This window comes from Pseudochaenichthys georgianus, chromosome 5 (assembly GCF_902827115.2).
Source record: "Pseudochaenichthys georgianus chromosome 5, fPseGeo1.2, whole genome shotgun sequence".
Taxonomy (NCBI): domain Eukaryota; kingdom Metazoa; phylum Chordata; class Actinopteri; order Perciformes; family Channichthyidae; genus Pseudochaenichthys; species Pseudochaenichthys georgianus.
In genome coordinates, this window is record NC_047507.1 from 9,737,574 (window position 1) to 9,754,659 (window position 17,086).

General features: G+C 41.0%; 2 protein-coding genes across 3 annotated transcripts in view; both read left to right on the forward strand.

Annotated features, from left to right (window-relative positions):
- The window catches only part of adamts9 (ADAM metallopeptidase with thrombospondin type 1 motif, 9), a 48,087-nt gene extending 41,679 nt beyond the window's left edge, over window positions 1-6,408 (forward strand). Inside the window, exons 37-40 of the mRNA XM_034082866.2 lie at window positions 346-437; window positions 1,716-1,820; window positions 2,953-3,071; window positions 3,438-6,408. Of these exons, the coding sequence (XP_033938757.1) occupies window positions 346-437; window positions 1,716-1,820; window positions 2,953-3,042 (287 nt within the window). The 3' untranslated portion in view covers window positions 3,043-3,071; window positions 3,438-6,408. The remainder of the gene's footprint in view (window positions 1-345; window positions 438-1,715; window positions 1,821-2,952; window positions 3,072-3,437) is intronic.
- A 5,370-nt stretch (window positions 6,409-11,778) lies between these two features.
- The window catches only part of prickle2b (prickle homolog 2b), a 98,557-nt gene continuing 93,249 nt past the window's right edge, over window positions 11,779-17,086 (forward strand). Inside the window, exons 1-2 of one of the 2 annotated variants that reach the window (XM_034083726.1) lie at window positions 11,779-11,952; window positions 13,191-13,276. In XM_034083726.1, the coding sequence (XP_033939617.1) occupies window positions 11,911-11,952; window positions 13,191-13,276 (128 nt within the window). In that variant the 5' untranslated portion in view covers window positions 11,779-11,910. The remainder of the gene's footprint in view (window positions 11,953-13,190; window positions 13,277-17,086) is intronic. The other variant, XM_034083728.2, reaches the window with a different exon arrangement.

Genomic DNA, 17,086 nt, shown 5'->3' on the forward strand with positions numbered 1-17,086 from the left:
TTAACTCCACATTACTCCCAAATAAGAACTTCCTTTGCCATTTAATTATGTCCGTGCTCATGAGGGTTAATGGGCTCAAGATGTCTTTCGAGTTCATTTAAGCAACACAGAATTACAAGGCTTGAGGGGATTAAATGGAACTGCTGTAAGTAGATGAAATTATACTGATATTGCCATTAAGCTGACCCTAAAACTAAGGCTGGATTTAGACTAACACAGGTCATTACTGCAGATGCAAGCTGCCATTATAGAAGCTCATCTGAGTTCCTGTAGCAACTCATTTCAAAAGGTAGAATATCTGTCACGACGCATTTGATTGACTTGTTTGTCTTTTCTGTTGCTCAGCTACAGATTGGCAGTTTGCTGTCACCCGGGAAGGCAAGAGCGTTCCCTTTGCTACAGCTGGAGACTGCTACAGCGCAGCACGGTGTCCACAGGTGAGAACAACAGCAGCTGGTAGTTATATGACAGGAGGCGAAATGATTTGTCATCGCCAACTAAAGACTTGTCATAGCAGGAGAAAACAAGTTAAACTAATAACGTTAATGATGGCTCTGCTGTTTATCAAGTTTTAGCTATTCCAGTGAACAGACATACTGAGTGTAACGGCCCGTCCACACGGCGGCGTGCGTTGAAGCTTCAGCGCTTCTGCCCATTCACCTTGAATGGGGGGACGTCACACTTTGCCGAACTGCATTGTGGGAGCGTCGCTTCGCTTTGAGCAATGTTCAACTTTTGAAGCTTCGACGGAAGCGTCAGCCAATCAAATCATATGCCAGTACAAGCTCTAGCCAATCCAACCGCGTGCTTGTGTGTCCGGGGCGGGAGATTCATGTGATTGGTTGTTGGTCGAGCTTCAGACACGCCCGCCGGCAAGCTTCAACGCACGCCGCCGTGTGGGCGCTGGGTAAGGCTGAACTGAATATATCACAGCTTTGGAGCTTCATTTAAAACTTTTGAGCATTCTCTATCAACATTTTTCTATATCTACTCATTTGGTTTATTTCTGCATATTTTAAGATAAGGCTACACACAAATTATAAGTATTTATACTTTTTGCAGAGTGAGATTCCAGTTGAGGCTTCTTGGAAATATGTCCAACAATGTGATCCTGACATTTCCTATAACGTCCCTGTCCATAAGAAAGTGTATTACACTTTTTCTTTCTCAAAAAGATCAAATATTCTGCTCCGATCGATGTCTTATTGGCATTTCCACTGCACGCCAAAATCTTGCCACCAAATATGAGGCAAGCACCTTAACGGGTGTTTAAGCAACAAGCTAACAACAATAATTAGAAATATTCATTAGAGGAAGTTGATTTCAATATTAAAACAAAGTCTACTGTACTAAAAGGCATTGAGTACAGCTAAATGGCATGCAGTTGTGTTACTGATGCACTTGTGCTTCTTCTGCTGCAGTATGACATGTAAACATGCCTGCCATTAAAAAAGCTAAAAGTAAACATCCTTTTACATCCAGCTAATGCCTCTAGTTCGGATGTGTTCCAGGAAAATGTCCCAAAACATTACCAGTTGCCTCACTCCTCTCTCTCTCTCCCTCACTCCCTCTCTCTCTCCTCTCTCTCTCTCTCTCTCTCTCTCTCTCTCTCTCGTCTCTCTCTCTCTCTCTCTCTCTCCTCTCGTCTCTCGTCTCTCTCTCTCTCTCCCTCTCTCCCTCTCTCTCCCTCTCTTTCTCTCTCTCTCTTCTGTCAGGGGCGCTTCAGGATCAACCTTTCAGGAACAGGTTTCAGGGTGGCGCAGGAAACCTCATGGATCTCCCAGGGCAACTATGCAGTGACTGATATACAAAAATCACAGGTATTGCTTTATGATGCGTATGTACACAGTCTATGGGAACAACTCCCAAAACGACAGCAATCTTCAATCAAAACTGAGCCATCTGAAAGATTCAGAGAACAGCCTTTTAAAAATGAGAACTCCAAATAAAACTCATTAAAATCCCTAATTAATTCACCACATTCACATTGGGCTCCTGGCTTGTTACGACAGTTTAAGTGTATATTTGATTATATTCTGTAATTAGTGAGTTCGTTTTTACAATTTCGTTTTGTTCTATATCCTCGAGCAACGCTTTTAGAACCAATTTTCCAACCCACAGTATCTGTAACTCTCTCTATGCACTGCCTCACCTCGTCTACTCTCTTCTGTTACCTCTGATACTCCATCCCTCGCTCCACCAGTTCTCCTCTCTGCATGTCCTCTGGGCTTCAGAGTGGGCATCGTCCCAAGTGGGTTCTGTATTCCCAGCTCGACTTCTTTCCATAAACTCGTTGAAAAAAGGACCCTTTTTGGGCAGCTGCTCTCTCAAGGGCCCTCCTCTTTGGAGATGGAGCTCAAGCCAGAGGGAGTATATTGGTAAGGTGAAAACATGAGGCAATTCTGATGCCAAAAAGTGTTCACATTCTTATACCCTCAGCCAGCCGGCCTGCTGTGGGCTCTCCAGGCAGATTTAAACAAAGCCAGGTTGTGCCAGTGGGACTGGGAGAGCACTCCAGAGGAGATCAGAGAAACCACTCGCTGCACGCTGTGGCTTTCATGTCGTGGGATAGTGCTTTTGGGGCAATGCAATGTTTGGACAAAATATCGATTATGCTGTACGTGATTACCTTGTTTATACACGGTGCCTAGATACAACGTGCCTGGTGGGCCTCAATGTTTGTGTGCATTTATGAAGGAAATTCAAATTCAAAAGGCCAAAAACAACCCTTACTATTAAGGTGATGTTTCTATCTTTACCCACTTCTTAAACATCCTCTGTTTTACACCTAAAGATCAGTGACAGGGACAAATGCTTCAACGTGATCCTGGAGAAATATCGCTTATGGTTCTATGCTATGTTCTATATTTAGTATTTGTTTTGTTATCATAATCAGCATCTGTATTACAGCAGAATCACACAATCCTGATGTTATACCCCATGTGTCCACAGGATGGCAGCAGCGTGTCAGGGATGTGTGGAGGCTACTGCGGTAAATGTACACCATCGTCTGGCTCCAGCCTGCCTGTAACAGTGGAGTAGATCTACTGTAATACCATCAGACACATGAGGTAGGTATTTTTAATTATACTTTTTAAATATAAAAGGCACAATCTGTAATCCAAAAAAAGGAGGGACTTAAAATCTATCACCAAAATTAAAAACACGTTACGCAACTTGCTGTAACTCACAGTACAAGTACATTTGACGTAGTATTTATGTTTTTAATGTTTTAATGATCATATCGGTTGGCTTAGAACCATTATACTTGGAATAAACCAGGCTTATGTTTTTAGCCATCAACATTTTGTAATACACCTGTAACTTATATGGTTAATAACGAATGGTTGTGAGTTTAACTCCAGGGATGAAGTATTTCCTTGGGTTTTTGATCAGTAACTGATTTAGCGTTCATGTTGTTTGCATGTCTTTTGTAGCATCTGTTCCCATCCATTTGGCGGTCCATCTTCAGGTTATTGTGTCGAGACTTCCCTCCTCTTTGGTGCTACAGCCATTCAGAGTCCAAACCCGCCCTGACCTCTTTTCCCCAGTATGTATAGTGTAAATGAACTTGGTGTAAGTACTGTACATAGCAGGATACAAATGTCTTATTTATTGTACTCTCAATTTATTTTTGTACTGTAATATGATTGAACCGTTTTGTTGTTCTTCGTGAATACCACACAGTTGCCATTTATCAGCTTTTTGCCAGAATGTGCCTTCCAATTTGGATATTTGCCAAATGGACTTTTTAGTACGAGTAGTTATTTAAACCAGACTTCATCTGGTACAGCCATGTACTCCTTTTTTAATTAGATTCTGTAACGTTATTGTTGTGAAGGTCACCAGACCTGTTCATATCCATTGAGGTGTCTCCAGTGGGTCGTTTCTCACTACTTCAGGCAAGATTGGTGTATACTATAACCATGGTTATGTTGTACACTGTGTGCAATGGGGCAGTTCTTAGAGGAATAGAGGAAGTTCATTTTCATAGTCTGATGTTAACCGTATGTTCAGCAATCCTTCCAGGTGTAAATTGTGGGCAACTGTTGCTAAAATCGTCCAGCTACTTCCACTACTCTACTCTGTGGCAGCGTACAACATTCAGTGTCTTGCTAACTGAGCACTCTTCTTCTCCCTGTACTCAGAATTTGTTTCTGTAGTCTAGTATATCAAAAAGTGGGTATTGTGAACCAAGTGGATGGTGGTCCGGCTGCCCCATCTGTATCTCTCCAGCTATTAACTGCAGCTGGACGGAAAGAGACAAGTGCAATAAATAATAACACACTGCAGGAAAAGGCCAGGTGTTGCTGTCATGAAAAACACACCTGCGTCCGGAAACAACACGTATTAAAACTGGAATTTCAGTTTGAATGAATGCGGGGGGAAGAGTTCAATTGAGTCCTTTTTTCTGCTTGGTGTTGCCAGTGCTATCTTCACTTTTATTCAGCGCTGTGTCTGACATTTTTGTAGTTTCTTTTAGCGATGTGGCGTGCTACCCATCTGGCAAACCAGAACCGTCCCAAACACAGCTAAATTATAAGATACAAGAAAATACAAGCAGAGGGTTTTTGGAGACGCAAACCACTTTGTTTTCTGAGGACAATTCTACTCATTGTGCCTTTTTAAATGTAGGATGTAGGATGGAACAGTTTTCTGCTCATAGTGTGTTCTATTTTTCAGTAGGATAGAATGAATGAACCTTTCTGCTATCCAAACATTAGCATCAGTACCATTCAGATTATGTCTTGATTCAGATTCATTCCGTTGTAAACTATCACAGCTGCAACCTCTTGGCAGTGGGAGGACAGCAGGAGTCGTTGAAGGATATAATAACAACGTATGTTTCTAGAATGAAGTGTGTGTACTTCGAGAAAGGGTTGGGATTTACAGGCGAGAGCTAGGGAGTAAGAGAGATGTTTACCAGTACACAAACACACTGTACGCACACAAACACATTACTGGATCATAAGGAGAAGGTTGTAGGATGCCAGATCTGTAGAGATTCTGCTGCCAGACATCAGAGAGAACCACATTCCTCTGCGTCGGTGCATATCTCTCAGGTATAGCGTGCAGTGACCGGGGAGAGCCATTAGCCTTTAGCTTCCACAGAGCAGACGGGTTATCTTATCAGGAGAGCTTTAAAGAAAGACTTCACTTCAGGCCAAAACTATTCCAGTAGATACTCCAGAGGTATAATGCACTGGTCGGCCCTGGAGACACCTCGGAGACAGCTGAGCCCGCAGCGAAACCTCTGTCCAGATGCTGCCTGTAAACCATTGCCTTCCATACCTCACATTCTTCCCTCCGTCTTTGTTTTTAAGAGTCTGTTTAAACTGTACATACTGATATGCGCCTGAGCATTCTCACATGTTGTTTATCTGACGATCAGGGTACTTTTTCTGTATATAAATGTGTTTTCGTATCTCTTTAACAAGGTTTATGCCGTTTTGTGAGCTGATTTTATAAATGTTAGCGGAACAATTAAAGGACACGGAAATAATTTAGACAGTCGAGAAGATAAAATGAACATAAATTAGTCGCCAAGTCTTTTTATATGGAAGCCATGAGAGGCAAGTTACCTTATCATCACATATGGGTGAGGGTGGATTAAGAACATTTAGCAAGATGGCCTTTGAAGAACCTTTTGTACCTGTTTAAGGTGCTAAACATAATTTAGAACAGGCTTAGAAAATGGATTAACAGATTTAGTTTGCCTCTCAAGGCTTCCTTACTTCACTGTTTATGGTAGATATTTGAGACATGCTTATATACAACTGATCAAGAAGCCATCATTGCTTTCACAAGCTTTTTTGGTGCTATTTCAGTGCCTTACTGTACATGTACGTGAACATGTGAACACTTCAGCAAAAGGGAATTTCACGGGCTAAACGTGCTTCTACACAAGTCAGAATTATCTTTAAAGACACAGGTAAACATGATGTGTCTTACTGACCGTTCCAACGGATAAATGCACTTCTTATGTGAATGTCAGAATTGAGTTCAGCAAATACAGTTCTCAGGTGTCAAAAATGAAGGGATTATTATGATATTTAAGTGTATTTTTATTTTATTTTACAAATGTTCCATGTAATTGAACATATATCAAAGTGTAACAAAGTAAAAAGTGTCATATATGCTTAATTTCATATGCAAATATTTATTTAACTTTTTCTTTATGTGAATGTAAATATTTTGACCATAAATCTTCATGAATTACTTTTCAGTATCACCTTAAAATGAACCGTCTGGAAACACATTTCCTGTTCTGTGAATACATTTATTTATGTGCATGTCATATCTACATAGATTGTATAAGCAGGTGTTGCAGCTGCCATATGAAAAGCATGATTTATGTATGAGGTCAGATAAGCAATGATCGGAAGGAAATAAAATGCCTAATACATGCCATGCCTGCTTGTCATCATTTTAAATCCAGTCTCGGATCATCAAGTTCTTGCTTAGTTGTGATTACACGCCTTCTACCGTCATTACAAGCTGGGTTGTGACCTGATATGTGTCGTATTGATCTGATCTAGTGTCTGTCTCTGGGCATGGTTTCATATGTGTATGTTGTGCCTCTACTGTGACATTTTACATGCTTTGATGTTATAAAAGCTCTTTACTTTTCTCATACTGCCTGTGCTGCAGCACCTCTTTTCACCCTCTGTCTGAAACCAGAGCCAAGTCTGCTCTGATTGGTTAGCTTGCAAGTTATGTTGTGATTGGTGAACCGCTTATAGATGTCCCACCCCATAGCCTATCAGCGCTAGCCAATAGAAGCGTGTGTTACATAGTGATGTCACTATGTTACTGAAGTAAACAAAGAAGTCCAATGGATGCTTCAGGCAGGGGGGAGTGTGTGGGAGAGAACAGCTGTTAGTCCGTTCACTGACTACTCTACTTTTGTCACGGTGATGCAGCGTTTTAGTATGTAATAACCCCATAATTGTGAGGAGTTGCAGTTGTATGCAACTTTACAATATTCTTAATTGTTCCTCCTGGGGAATAACATGTAACAAATGACAGCGATGCGGAATGAATATGCATTTAAGGAGACTAATACACACAAGTTTAAATGATCTATATTTCTTGTTTTGGTAATATCAGGTGAGACAGATATAGGAGCTGACAAGTCCATTTGGGGATTAATTCCTCAGATGTCTGTCAACAGTCTGAGTAAGCTGCTGTCTGAGAGTGGTTGTTGCACAGGGGGTAAGTACAAGTGTGAAAAGGAAAGAGGGGAGGATGGCTGGGAAGGAGGGAGCTTTCAACAGCTCCAGAGTGCTTGACTAAATATACAGTAAAACCATGATTCAAAGTCGATTTTAAAACTTCCCAGGGGTCAGCTTGTAGAAAAACTCTTTGTTTCTTGCCCCCGCATGAACGATGTGAGACAGCTCCTCTCGAGTAGCTAGATGACAGCAGTGTGCTAGCTAGCAGGTATACATTACATCAGATATTCCTGAACGAGAAATTACAGATTTACGGGGAAATGCTCTGCCAGATGTAGCGAAATGTAATCCGAAGAGATCTGCCTCCCTGCTCATAAATAGTTGTATATCTGGTGAAAGCTATCATTCTTTTTTTCAGAAGCATATCTGATCAAAACATAAAGTGGCACCAATAGTAACTCTCTGTATTTGAACCCAGTTGAACCATTAGTTTGGAATATATATCTATGTTTTCCATTTCACGGTCACAAGGAAATAATCTGACACTTCTGATTTGTTGTGCAGATATTGATGCTGACTCAGAAGGAGGGTGACTGCACTGTCGGTGCTATGATTTAAAAGCACCTTGCAATCAGTGAAGCAGCAAGGCAGGCACATGCAGGTTTACTTTGGTTGATGGTAATAGATTTAGATTCACCTTTAATGAGTGTTTGTGAGTTTCTATTGGTTGTTCAGGGTTTCTGTTTCCATTGAGACCTACAGTAAGAGGGGTGTGTTCTGTTTGACACGTGCATGCCGTGCACGCTGGACCGGTGGTTAGAAACATATTTGAAATATATAACTAACACTGTTAACACATTGGAAGTAAGCATCCTCACTCAAGATTTGTAATAACAATCTGAACTTGCATTATTCAGTTCGTCTCCTCATGGGATCTTGCAAAAGTCTATCACTTTTTATTAAAGGGGCCCAATTATGCTTTTGGGGTTTTCCCTTTCCTGCAGTGTGTAATATAGGGAGTTTCTCTCTCACACATCCTCCCCCCCCGAAACGCCTCCATTGGACTCCTTTGCTTAATTATGTAACATAATGACATCACTATGTTACACTCATGCTTTTATTGGCTAGCGCTCCAACACATTGGAAATGATAGGCTGATGGGCGGGACATCTCTAAGCGGTTGACCAATCACAACAGAGCCGGCCAGCTAACCAATCAGAGCAGACTGGGCTCTGGTTTCAGACGGAGGGTGAAAAGAGGTGCTGCAGCACAGGCAGCATGAGACACGTAAACATGTCACAGTAGAAACAAAATACAAATATGAACCTCAAAATGAGCACAACAGGGCCATCTTTTTTCAAGACATACGTAGATTAAAATATATTTTTAATACGTACAGTAACATCCACTCAGGTTTATGGGGGTAAGTCAGTAGATTCATTGTTTTTATCCGTTCAGGTCAAATTCCTCACCCCCTCACCTCAGTGTCTTTGTATTGGATTTCTTCAATGGCTTCTAGTTTGTTCCTATCCTCCTCAAGGTCCTTTACGGTGATCTGCAGCCCTCCTGCTGCTAAATGGCACCCAATATGTGTCCCTGGAAGAAACACGGAGAGGATCAAATATTCAGAAGAGGACGGTTTCCAGGAATGGGTTTTGCTGACTGCTTTTATTGGTGCAAGGTGTTGCTGTCATCTCCTAATGTTGTTTGATGAGCGGAAATGTGTCCATCTCTGGGAATAACATAGAGTTGGGTGGGGAGGGAGATTACAGGCAATATTCGACACCAGTGCTGACATCAATAACTCAGCAAACTGAGTCAGGGGGTGTCAGATTTTGCACATCCAAACCGGGAATCTACTTTCTGCATATATCCATATCTGTGATTTCAGAATGCAGTTATCGTGCACGTCCCACAGACCTTCCCACACGGATTACACCAACAACCTAAGCAGCTGTGGGCTTCAGGCTGTACTAGACGTTCCCAACACTTCTGAACGTCATGTTCGCACCTTGCAAGCAGCTGACAAGCTTCGCAAAGGTCTTGAGTTCACCAGCAGGATATTTGAGATAATTCAGGGTAAAATGAATGGCATCAAGAAATCCTAGATCAAGATTTATAAAGAAGACGACAAAAATAAACCCAATATTAGCCGTGCTATCACACACTGCACCCTGTTGACTGTACAACCAACAAATGAGATTTCTGCTCCCAGGAATAGCATGCAAGCTGTTTTCAATTCTGCCAACAGTATTTAGGGTCTTAACTGAAGACTTAATGAGGGGAGTTATAAAGTCATGAGTCCCCAGGGTCAGCTGCCGCCACCATCATTATCATCATCATCATTCCTTCAGCTAATCTAGGATGGCTTTGAACTCAGGCTTAGTAGTACGCTTCTGGCCCACACAAATAATGTGGATGCCCGATACAGTGTGTGTTTACCTGGATGTGGAATTACTGCATTTCTTCTCGAGTCTGTATTCCTCAATATTTCTATCTCACCGTCATCATTCCTCTGCAGGAACCAGTTTGTTTAGTTTATCCTCCTTTATTCCACCGGGGCACCTGAGTGTTTCAGGGTTAGCATGCTGTCCTTGAAACAAAGACAAGAACTCGCTGCTTCTCTGTCCCAATTCACTTCAGTGCAGAATCATTTTGTTTTGACAAAGCGACACCTGCATCTGCTGTTCTCGGCTTTTCTCACAACAAGAAGAAAAAAGAAAAAGAAATTCAAAGGGCAAAGCCGAATGTTGTGCATGCAAGGATAGAGAAAAGAGAAGATAACTGTTTCCAGGCTCGCGTATTGTGTGTTTGATTGACACATACAGGCTTAAACCAGTTATAATAATACATCCTCTCAGATAATGACCATGTTTCAAGCTGAGATATACAAATTGATGCTAGATAATATTCATGTTAAAAGAATCACAAGAATGTTTTGCATTTGAATCAGTTTATGTTCTCATGCACAGCGAGTGTAATGGTGATCGTTTTACACAATAGACTGCATGAATAAAGTTACACTAATGAGCTGATATTTAATTAAGCACGGGTTGTTCAGCTTACCCAATATATTACTGTGGTTAATCACTATTTCATTTATTATTACATTGTAATTCCTTGACCCTAAAAGGTGATTTATAAAATCAGCTTCACTATTCTGCAACTCCTCCAGGGCTTTCATTGTATCACATGCTCTTCCTCAGCACATTGTGTATAATTGTGGACCGTTTGTGACAAATAAATGTAACTAGAGCCTATTGAACACGGTTTACCTTTAATTACCCAGAAACATCCGTCTCCAACCTTTGTTCATGAAAGTCCAATGCAATCTTAGTGGCAGACAATTTAAGTTAAAGGTGGGGTAGGTAAGTTTGAGAAACCGGCTCGAGATACACTTTTTGTTATATTCCATGGAATGCTCTTAACATCCCGATATCAATGAATATCTGAAGGGCTTTGACAAAAAATCCATAAAAAAAATTCATCTGTGGAAGCCGTGGTATCGTAAAAAGCACGACCAAAATAACTGGATGGCCTACCTGCCTGTCAGCCTTCCATCGGGGCACACACTTATCTCGTGCCCTCATTGGTCATGTGCGCGTTCGTGTGTGTTGGAGGAGGGGCTCTATACGGAAGTGGCAGATTTTCTCCGGTTGTGTATTTTCAAATTCTAGCGATCTCGAGTCGGTTTCTCAAATGTACCTACCCCACCTTTAATGTGTTTATTAAAAACTAATCCAATTACATCTGTTAACATATCCAACAGTATTCTTGGTACCTGAAATGTAGAGAGCCTGACATTGCGAGTATAGCACATATAGCATGGAGCTCTGACAACAATGTGTATCTAAGAAAAATAATATAGTTTAAACCACATAGACTGTATATATAAAGGTTTAAACATCTTGGTGGAGGAGTGGCTCTGAGTCAGAGCACTCTCACACTGAAGCTGTGTTTCTTCTGGTGATGAATAGCAGGCACTTCACGAAGACAGTCATCTCTGTCAGACCACCGGGAAAAGAAGAACAAATACCCCGGGGTGAACATGGCACACGTTCCTAAGGGGCTAGGAATGAATACTTTCTGAACAAATGTGAATAGAGGTGCTCAGAGAGGGAGAGGTTTAAATGTCAAGAGGAGTAAAGAATACTCTACTGTCCCGAGTCTATGATGTATTATGTTATATTGTGACACAGCACTATCATGGAAATGTAAAAGTATTTTCTGAATGTGTTAACCTGTTCATACTGAATCTTTCAGAGAAAATATCACTTGCCTCCTTGCCTTGCATTTCACAGAAAATACTTTCCAACTGCTTATGTGAATATAGGGTGGTGTTTGAAGGATAATTCACACATAACACATTTATTTCCTCAATGATTACAGGGTCTGCTATTTTGCCTTGAGATGTTTTCTCAGACTGGACGTCAGTGCCCGCCCACACTGTCATTTAGCTTTGCATCACGATGTTGTCCAAGTGTAATTATAGTTTTTTTCAAATGTAGTTTCCTAGTCCTCTATTGGCTGAGGGGGAAAAGGGTGGAGCTGCAATCCGGAACAGTTCCATCCATTAATGAAGGACTGTTAATAGGACAAGACTTCAGCCTGGACTCGGTGCGTTTGGAAAAAGTCGTGAGGACATTTCGACAATTACGCACTTCTCCAGTGTCTCTCTGTGCGCAATTTGTTACAGCCGCCTGTCTCTTTCCTCTCCTGTGATCCTCTGCCTGTCATGTTCAGTCGCAGCTATAAGAGGAGAGATTCCAGCAGGTCGGTAAGTGGTCAAAACAAAGTTAAATGTTTGGTGGTTTTCAAATGTGCGCATGTCTCGACTAAAATGAATACGCATGCGACTTATTTGTTGTTAGATATGAAGTTGTCCCTCTTGTTTGCTGCTCTGTCCTGTTGCTAAGGGCATCACGTTACATCTGCTGTGCTATGATAACGCTGGCACACAAGCCTCATTTACTACACAGCATGAAATATGTTGAAAGATGTGTTTCCTCTGTTTTAACCAGTGGCTTTTGTTGTAGGTAACGAGTTCTGTAACATTTGTAACAGATGATAAACGTTTTATTACCCTACAGTCTTTGTTTGTCACTCACTGTGTCTATTAGGGCACCTACACTGTACAAGGAAATACCTGGCTTGCCAACTATGTTCAATGTTTTAAATCCCTTCTCATAAACTATATAAACAGACTTTTATATAAATCACTCCTCGGTCACTTTAAGGTTGAGTCTTGATCAGTTCTTAATTTGACTTTACTTGTATCTGTCCTTCTACCATGTTACCTTTTTGGTGTATCTTATTTGTTGTTGTTGCTGCCTTTGGATTGTATTGTATGTACTACATGTTGTAATCAGGTGTTTACTTAATTTAAAGGTAATAATTAATACAGGTTACATTAAGAACTCTATTTAAAATACAGTGTCTACAGTGGTCAAAACATACTGAAGGCCTATCTTGTAGTGTTTTAAAGACATTAAGTCACATATTTTGAAGGGATGAAGGAGAGATAATTCACCACTTTAGTACTTATGAGCCATGTTGCCTTGTCAAAGTCAAAACTGCTCCTGCAGTTGAACATCTGCTCAAAGATTGTAGGTCAACCGTTTGAGAGACTCATAATGAATCATAATAACATCATGAAGCTCACCAACATCATTATCCTTGACCTCAACCAATCCTGAACAGTGAATATGAATTGTTGTCAAATTGGAGATAAAGGGTCCCACGATTTAATAGAGTTGGACTGAGCACTCTTTTGTGCACGAGTCAATCATCAAATTAAATACAGAGTTAAATCCAGGTCAAATGTACGTTAGAGGGTCTTCGGCATGTTTTTCTTCAGTGATCGTGATGTTAAATGTCTGTTTCCTTATTTCCTGTCTTAATATTTGTCCGTGTTGATGTGATGCAAGTAAAATGTCACACGTTATCTGACAGTAAAGTTGTATCGTGTTGTTGTCTTGATGATCAAAGCTATAGTACAGTACTGTTTGTCCCCAGCTGAACCGAGCCGAGGAGCCTCACAGAGGACAGCCCTGCCTCGCCTGTGGAGAGCAGTGTCCCGGCTTCGCACTGCACAAATGGAGGTGAGAGCATCACTTCACTCCATAATGTACCCAAATCACATCGTTGCCCACACATTTGGTTGCCTTTCTGATGTGCAGAGTATTCCATGCAAAATATATGTGTTGCATTGATGTGAAACCACACTTGTACAGTCAGCTGAGGCATTCATGAGCAAATACATGATGAGAGTTAAAAACCATTACAGGGTTCATACAAAGTCTTGGAAATCAGAAACATGTTTAAAGGGGCCCTATTATTCTCCTTTTCAGGTTTCCTAATTGTATTTGTGCCTCTACTGTGACATATTTACATACTGTTAAAAAAGTGCTTTATTTCAGCACCTCTTTTCACCCTCTGTCTGAAACCAGAGCCCAGTCTGCCCTGATTGGTTAGCTGGCTCTGTTGTGATTGGTCAACTGCTTAGAGATGTCCCACCCCTTAGCCAATCACGTGCAAGTGTTTTCACGATTGCCAATAGAAGCGGAAATGTTACATAATTATGTCACTATTTTAAGAAAGTAAAAAAAAGGAGTCCAATCTCGGGGAAAAGTGAAAATTCCACTTGAGGGTACTTTTGGATTTTTGCCTCTGCCGATCATTTACATGCACACAAACCTGTACAACACAGAGGAAATTGAATACTCCGCAAGAGCCTTGTGTTCACTCTTCATCAAAACATACTATTAAGGTTTATTAACAGCTGGTGTCAATACACATTGTTTGCTGTGGGTAAAAAGGAAATCTGTAAAAAATGTTGATCAACCGTAGTTATAGTAACAATTTAGATGTGATGATCAAGGCTTTGAGCACATTGAAAGTACTTGAAGTACTCTTTTAAAGCTACTGTATGTAAAACCTTCATGAATTATGTTCTGCCCTGCAATAGTTGCATGTCACCAACTCATAGCACCACCAGCAATTTAGTAAAGTACGCATTTTACATTGTGAGATACATTTCTAAAGCACAATTGTAGGGTTTCTTCATCAAGTATAGCAATCAAAAGGAACTAGGGATGCACGATATTGGTTTTTTGAAACCGATACCGATAACTTCCTGCTTCTCAAGACCGATACCGATAACCGATAATAATATAATATGTATGTACCTGTAGTTTTTGCACACCTGGTGGTAAAAAAAGACTAGTAGTGAGCAAATGACATGAGCATTACTACTATGCACAAAACAAAGCCAAGAACAGTTTTGACTGTGCAGCTGGCTTTGGATTCGCCGCTAGTTTAGCAGCGCAGGCGTCTTCGTACGCTTTTAACACACCATCGTAGCGATGGCGATGTTTCAGGTGACTAATCAGGTTGGAAGTATTATAGCTCGTTGCCTTTTTCCCTCCTCGTGGAACTTCTGCCTTGCATTTGTTAATACAAATAGCAAGCGAACTATCTAACTCTGAAACTTTGAAATAGTCCCATACTACCGACGACATGTTTGTTTACTGTCCTGGCTTCACGGCCGCACAGTCGCACACCATTTACGTCACAGCCAGGCATGAGTTAGGGAGCGCTTGATTTGTGAAAAACTCCCCTCTTCCTAAACCACTAATACCACAGTACTGGCAAAACGGGTGGAGCCGAGTGGAAAACAAGCGCCCCTCATCCCAATCCACCCACACCGCAGTACTTTTTTCTTTTTTTTACCCAAAAAATATATTGTATATTTTCGGGGCTATTAATACTTATATCGGGTTTATCGGGATGACGTCATAATTCCTAATATCGGCCCTAATATCGGCCCGATAATTATCGTGCACCACTAAAATGAACCCTTTCAGGTTTCTGGTACTTTGAATAGAATCAGCCATCCATACTCCTGTGAAGAAACCATTGTTCTGCTCTGTGTGCTCTAAGATAATAGTTTTTACTGTCGAGGCCTTTCATGCAGCAGGAAGGCTTCAAGCCTGTTGCCTTCTTCAGTCACTCTGCCACAAACCAGAGGACATACATTCACATGTGGGACAAACCGTGTACTGTAATAAGAAAGGATCCTACTATGAAGTGCAGGTGGTTTGTGTTAGGGTGTGAGAGTCTGTGACTAATGTGTGCATCTCATTGTTGGGAATGCAGTACCATTAGCTTCGCATTTGTCCGAGGAGAGCACTGCACATTGTTAGTTTATCAGCCTCAGCTGACTCCTATAACCACCAATCACTCAGTAACAAAGTCACTCCATTAGCAGCAAACTTAATAGAGATGTTTTGAGCTATTTATGTCTGTTGTTTATTGGCTGCCGCAGCTCAGTTTGTGGAAACAACAAAGCCCAAAGGCACATTGTTTGCTCATTACAAATCTTACATTTTAATCATGGAGCACAATAACCTGCTGGACTTGGACCGCTGAAGATTACTGGGCAAAGAGATATCCTGAGCAGTGTGAAGATATGTCTGCTCACTTTATTCTGTAGCACACCAGGATAACTCTTCAGCCAACAAGCGTTTTACAGATGGTCATGATCTCACCAAAATCACCCTGCAGTTACTTATTCCCCTCTAGCTTAAGCAATTAAAAGCACTTTACGGTGAGCCTACAGTATAAGGTGAACTTTTTTTTCCTTTTCATCCCTTATACTCTTTGACAGTTTTGCGTATTTGAAAACCCACGGGGGTTAATATGAACCCCTTGGCAGTTGTATTGTTAAAACCAGCTATCTTCATAAACAGAATAAATTAAATAAAGCAATAGTATTTTGACAAAATACATGTCAGCCAGGTTTGAGACAACTTGTTCGTAGTAAACACAGAAGCCGTGGATTCCGGGATTTTCTGTATTAACGGCGATCCACAGTAGAAAGGCAGGCCGGGAACCATACCGACTATCCTGCCTCCTTTTCTGTAAGTCAACTAGGGCAACAGTGGGCTCAGGAATGCAGCCTTTAATTGCCTTTGCAGTCTCACAATAAAAAGTAAACTCTCCCCCTCCGACAAACTGGAATAAATCGTTGTCAGTGGACACCGACTGAAGAAGCCCGACTTTGTGTGCAGAGGCTGTTTTATAGCTTCAGCACGTCTTTGTTCCTGATCACTTATTTTTCTCCTCAAGCTAAATAAATGTGTTTAATTCAGGACGGTATGGCACTGTAGCAGTTGAGTGTTTTGGAATGTGGTGGACTTTAAGTGACCCTGAGGTTGGAGATAGGGAGATGAAGGGGGCCGGTCTGCATTATTCTCTCCTCTGGTGATATAACCAGATGCTGTTTGTCTGTTGTTCAGTTGACTAAAACAAATGGTTTGAAAATACATGTTGTTCTCTAATATATAGAGTTATTAGGGAGCATGGATCTTTGTATCTCAAACACATGTCGTCCATCAGGTATGATTTATCGCTTGTCCTTCCGAATGTCAGAAAAAAGGTCAGTCACCAAATAAACAGCAGTGTTTTAGCCACGCTGGCAATATGACTGTAAGTTTAGCAATATCTAAACATTTGTTACATGCATTGCCATAAAAAAGGTGAATGGATCCTAAGGAGTTATCAACACCATGAGATTGCAATTTGTGTTTTTTTTTTTTTTTCCATGATGATTTGTGTAACCTTGGTTATCCATTTACTCACATTTAGCACCATCATCAGGTCAAACATGTCATCATAAGGTCCCCAAAAATCTTTTATTGACATTGTGCTAAGCGACACACAGTCCTACAATTCTGAAATGATTGTTAGCATGTATTTGTTTCAGAAGTCACTGAAATATTGATGGATGTCTATCCAGTGGACGAATAATACAGGCACTGTTTTTCTCAGTTTTTCTTTCTTCTACTTCCTCTTCTGTACGGCCTCTGTATAACATGTCTCCACTGAGCTAAACTCCAGGGGGTGTTCCA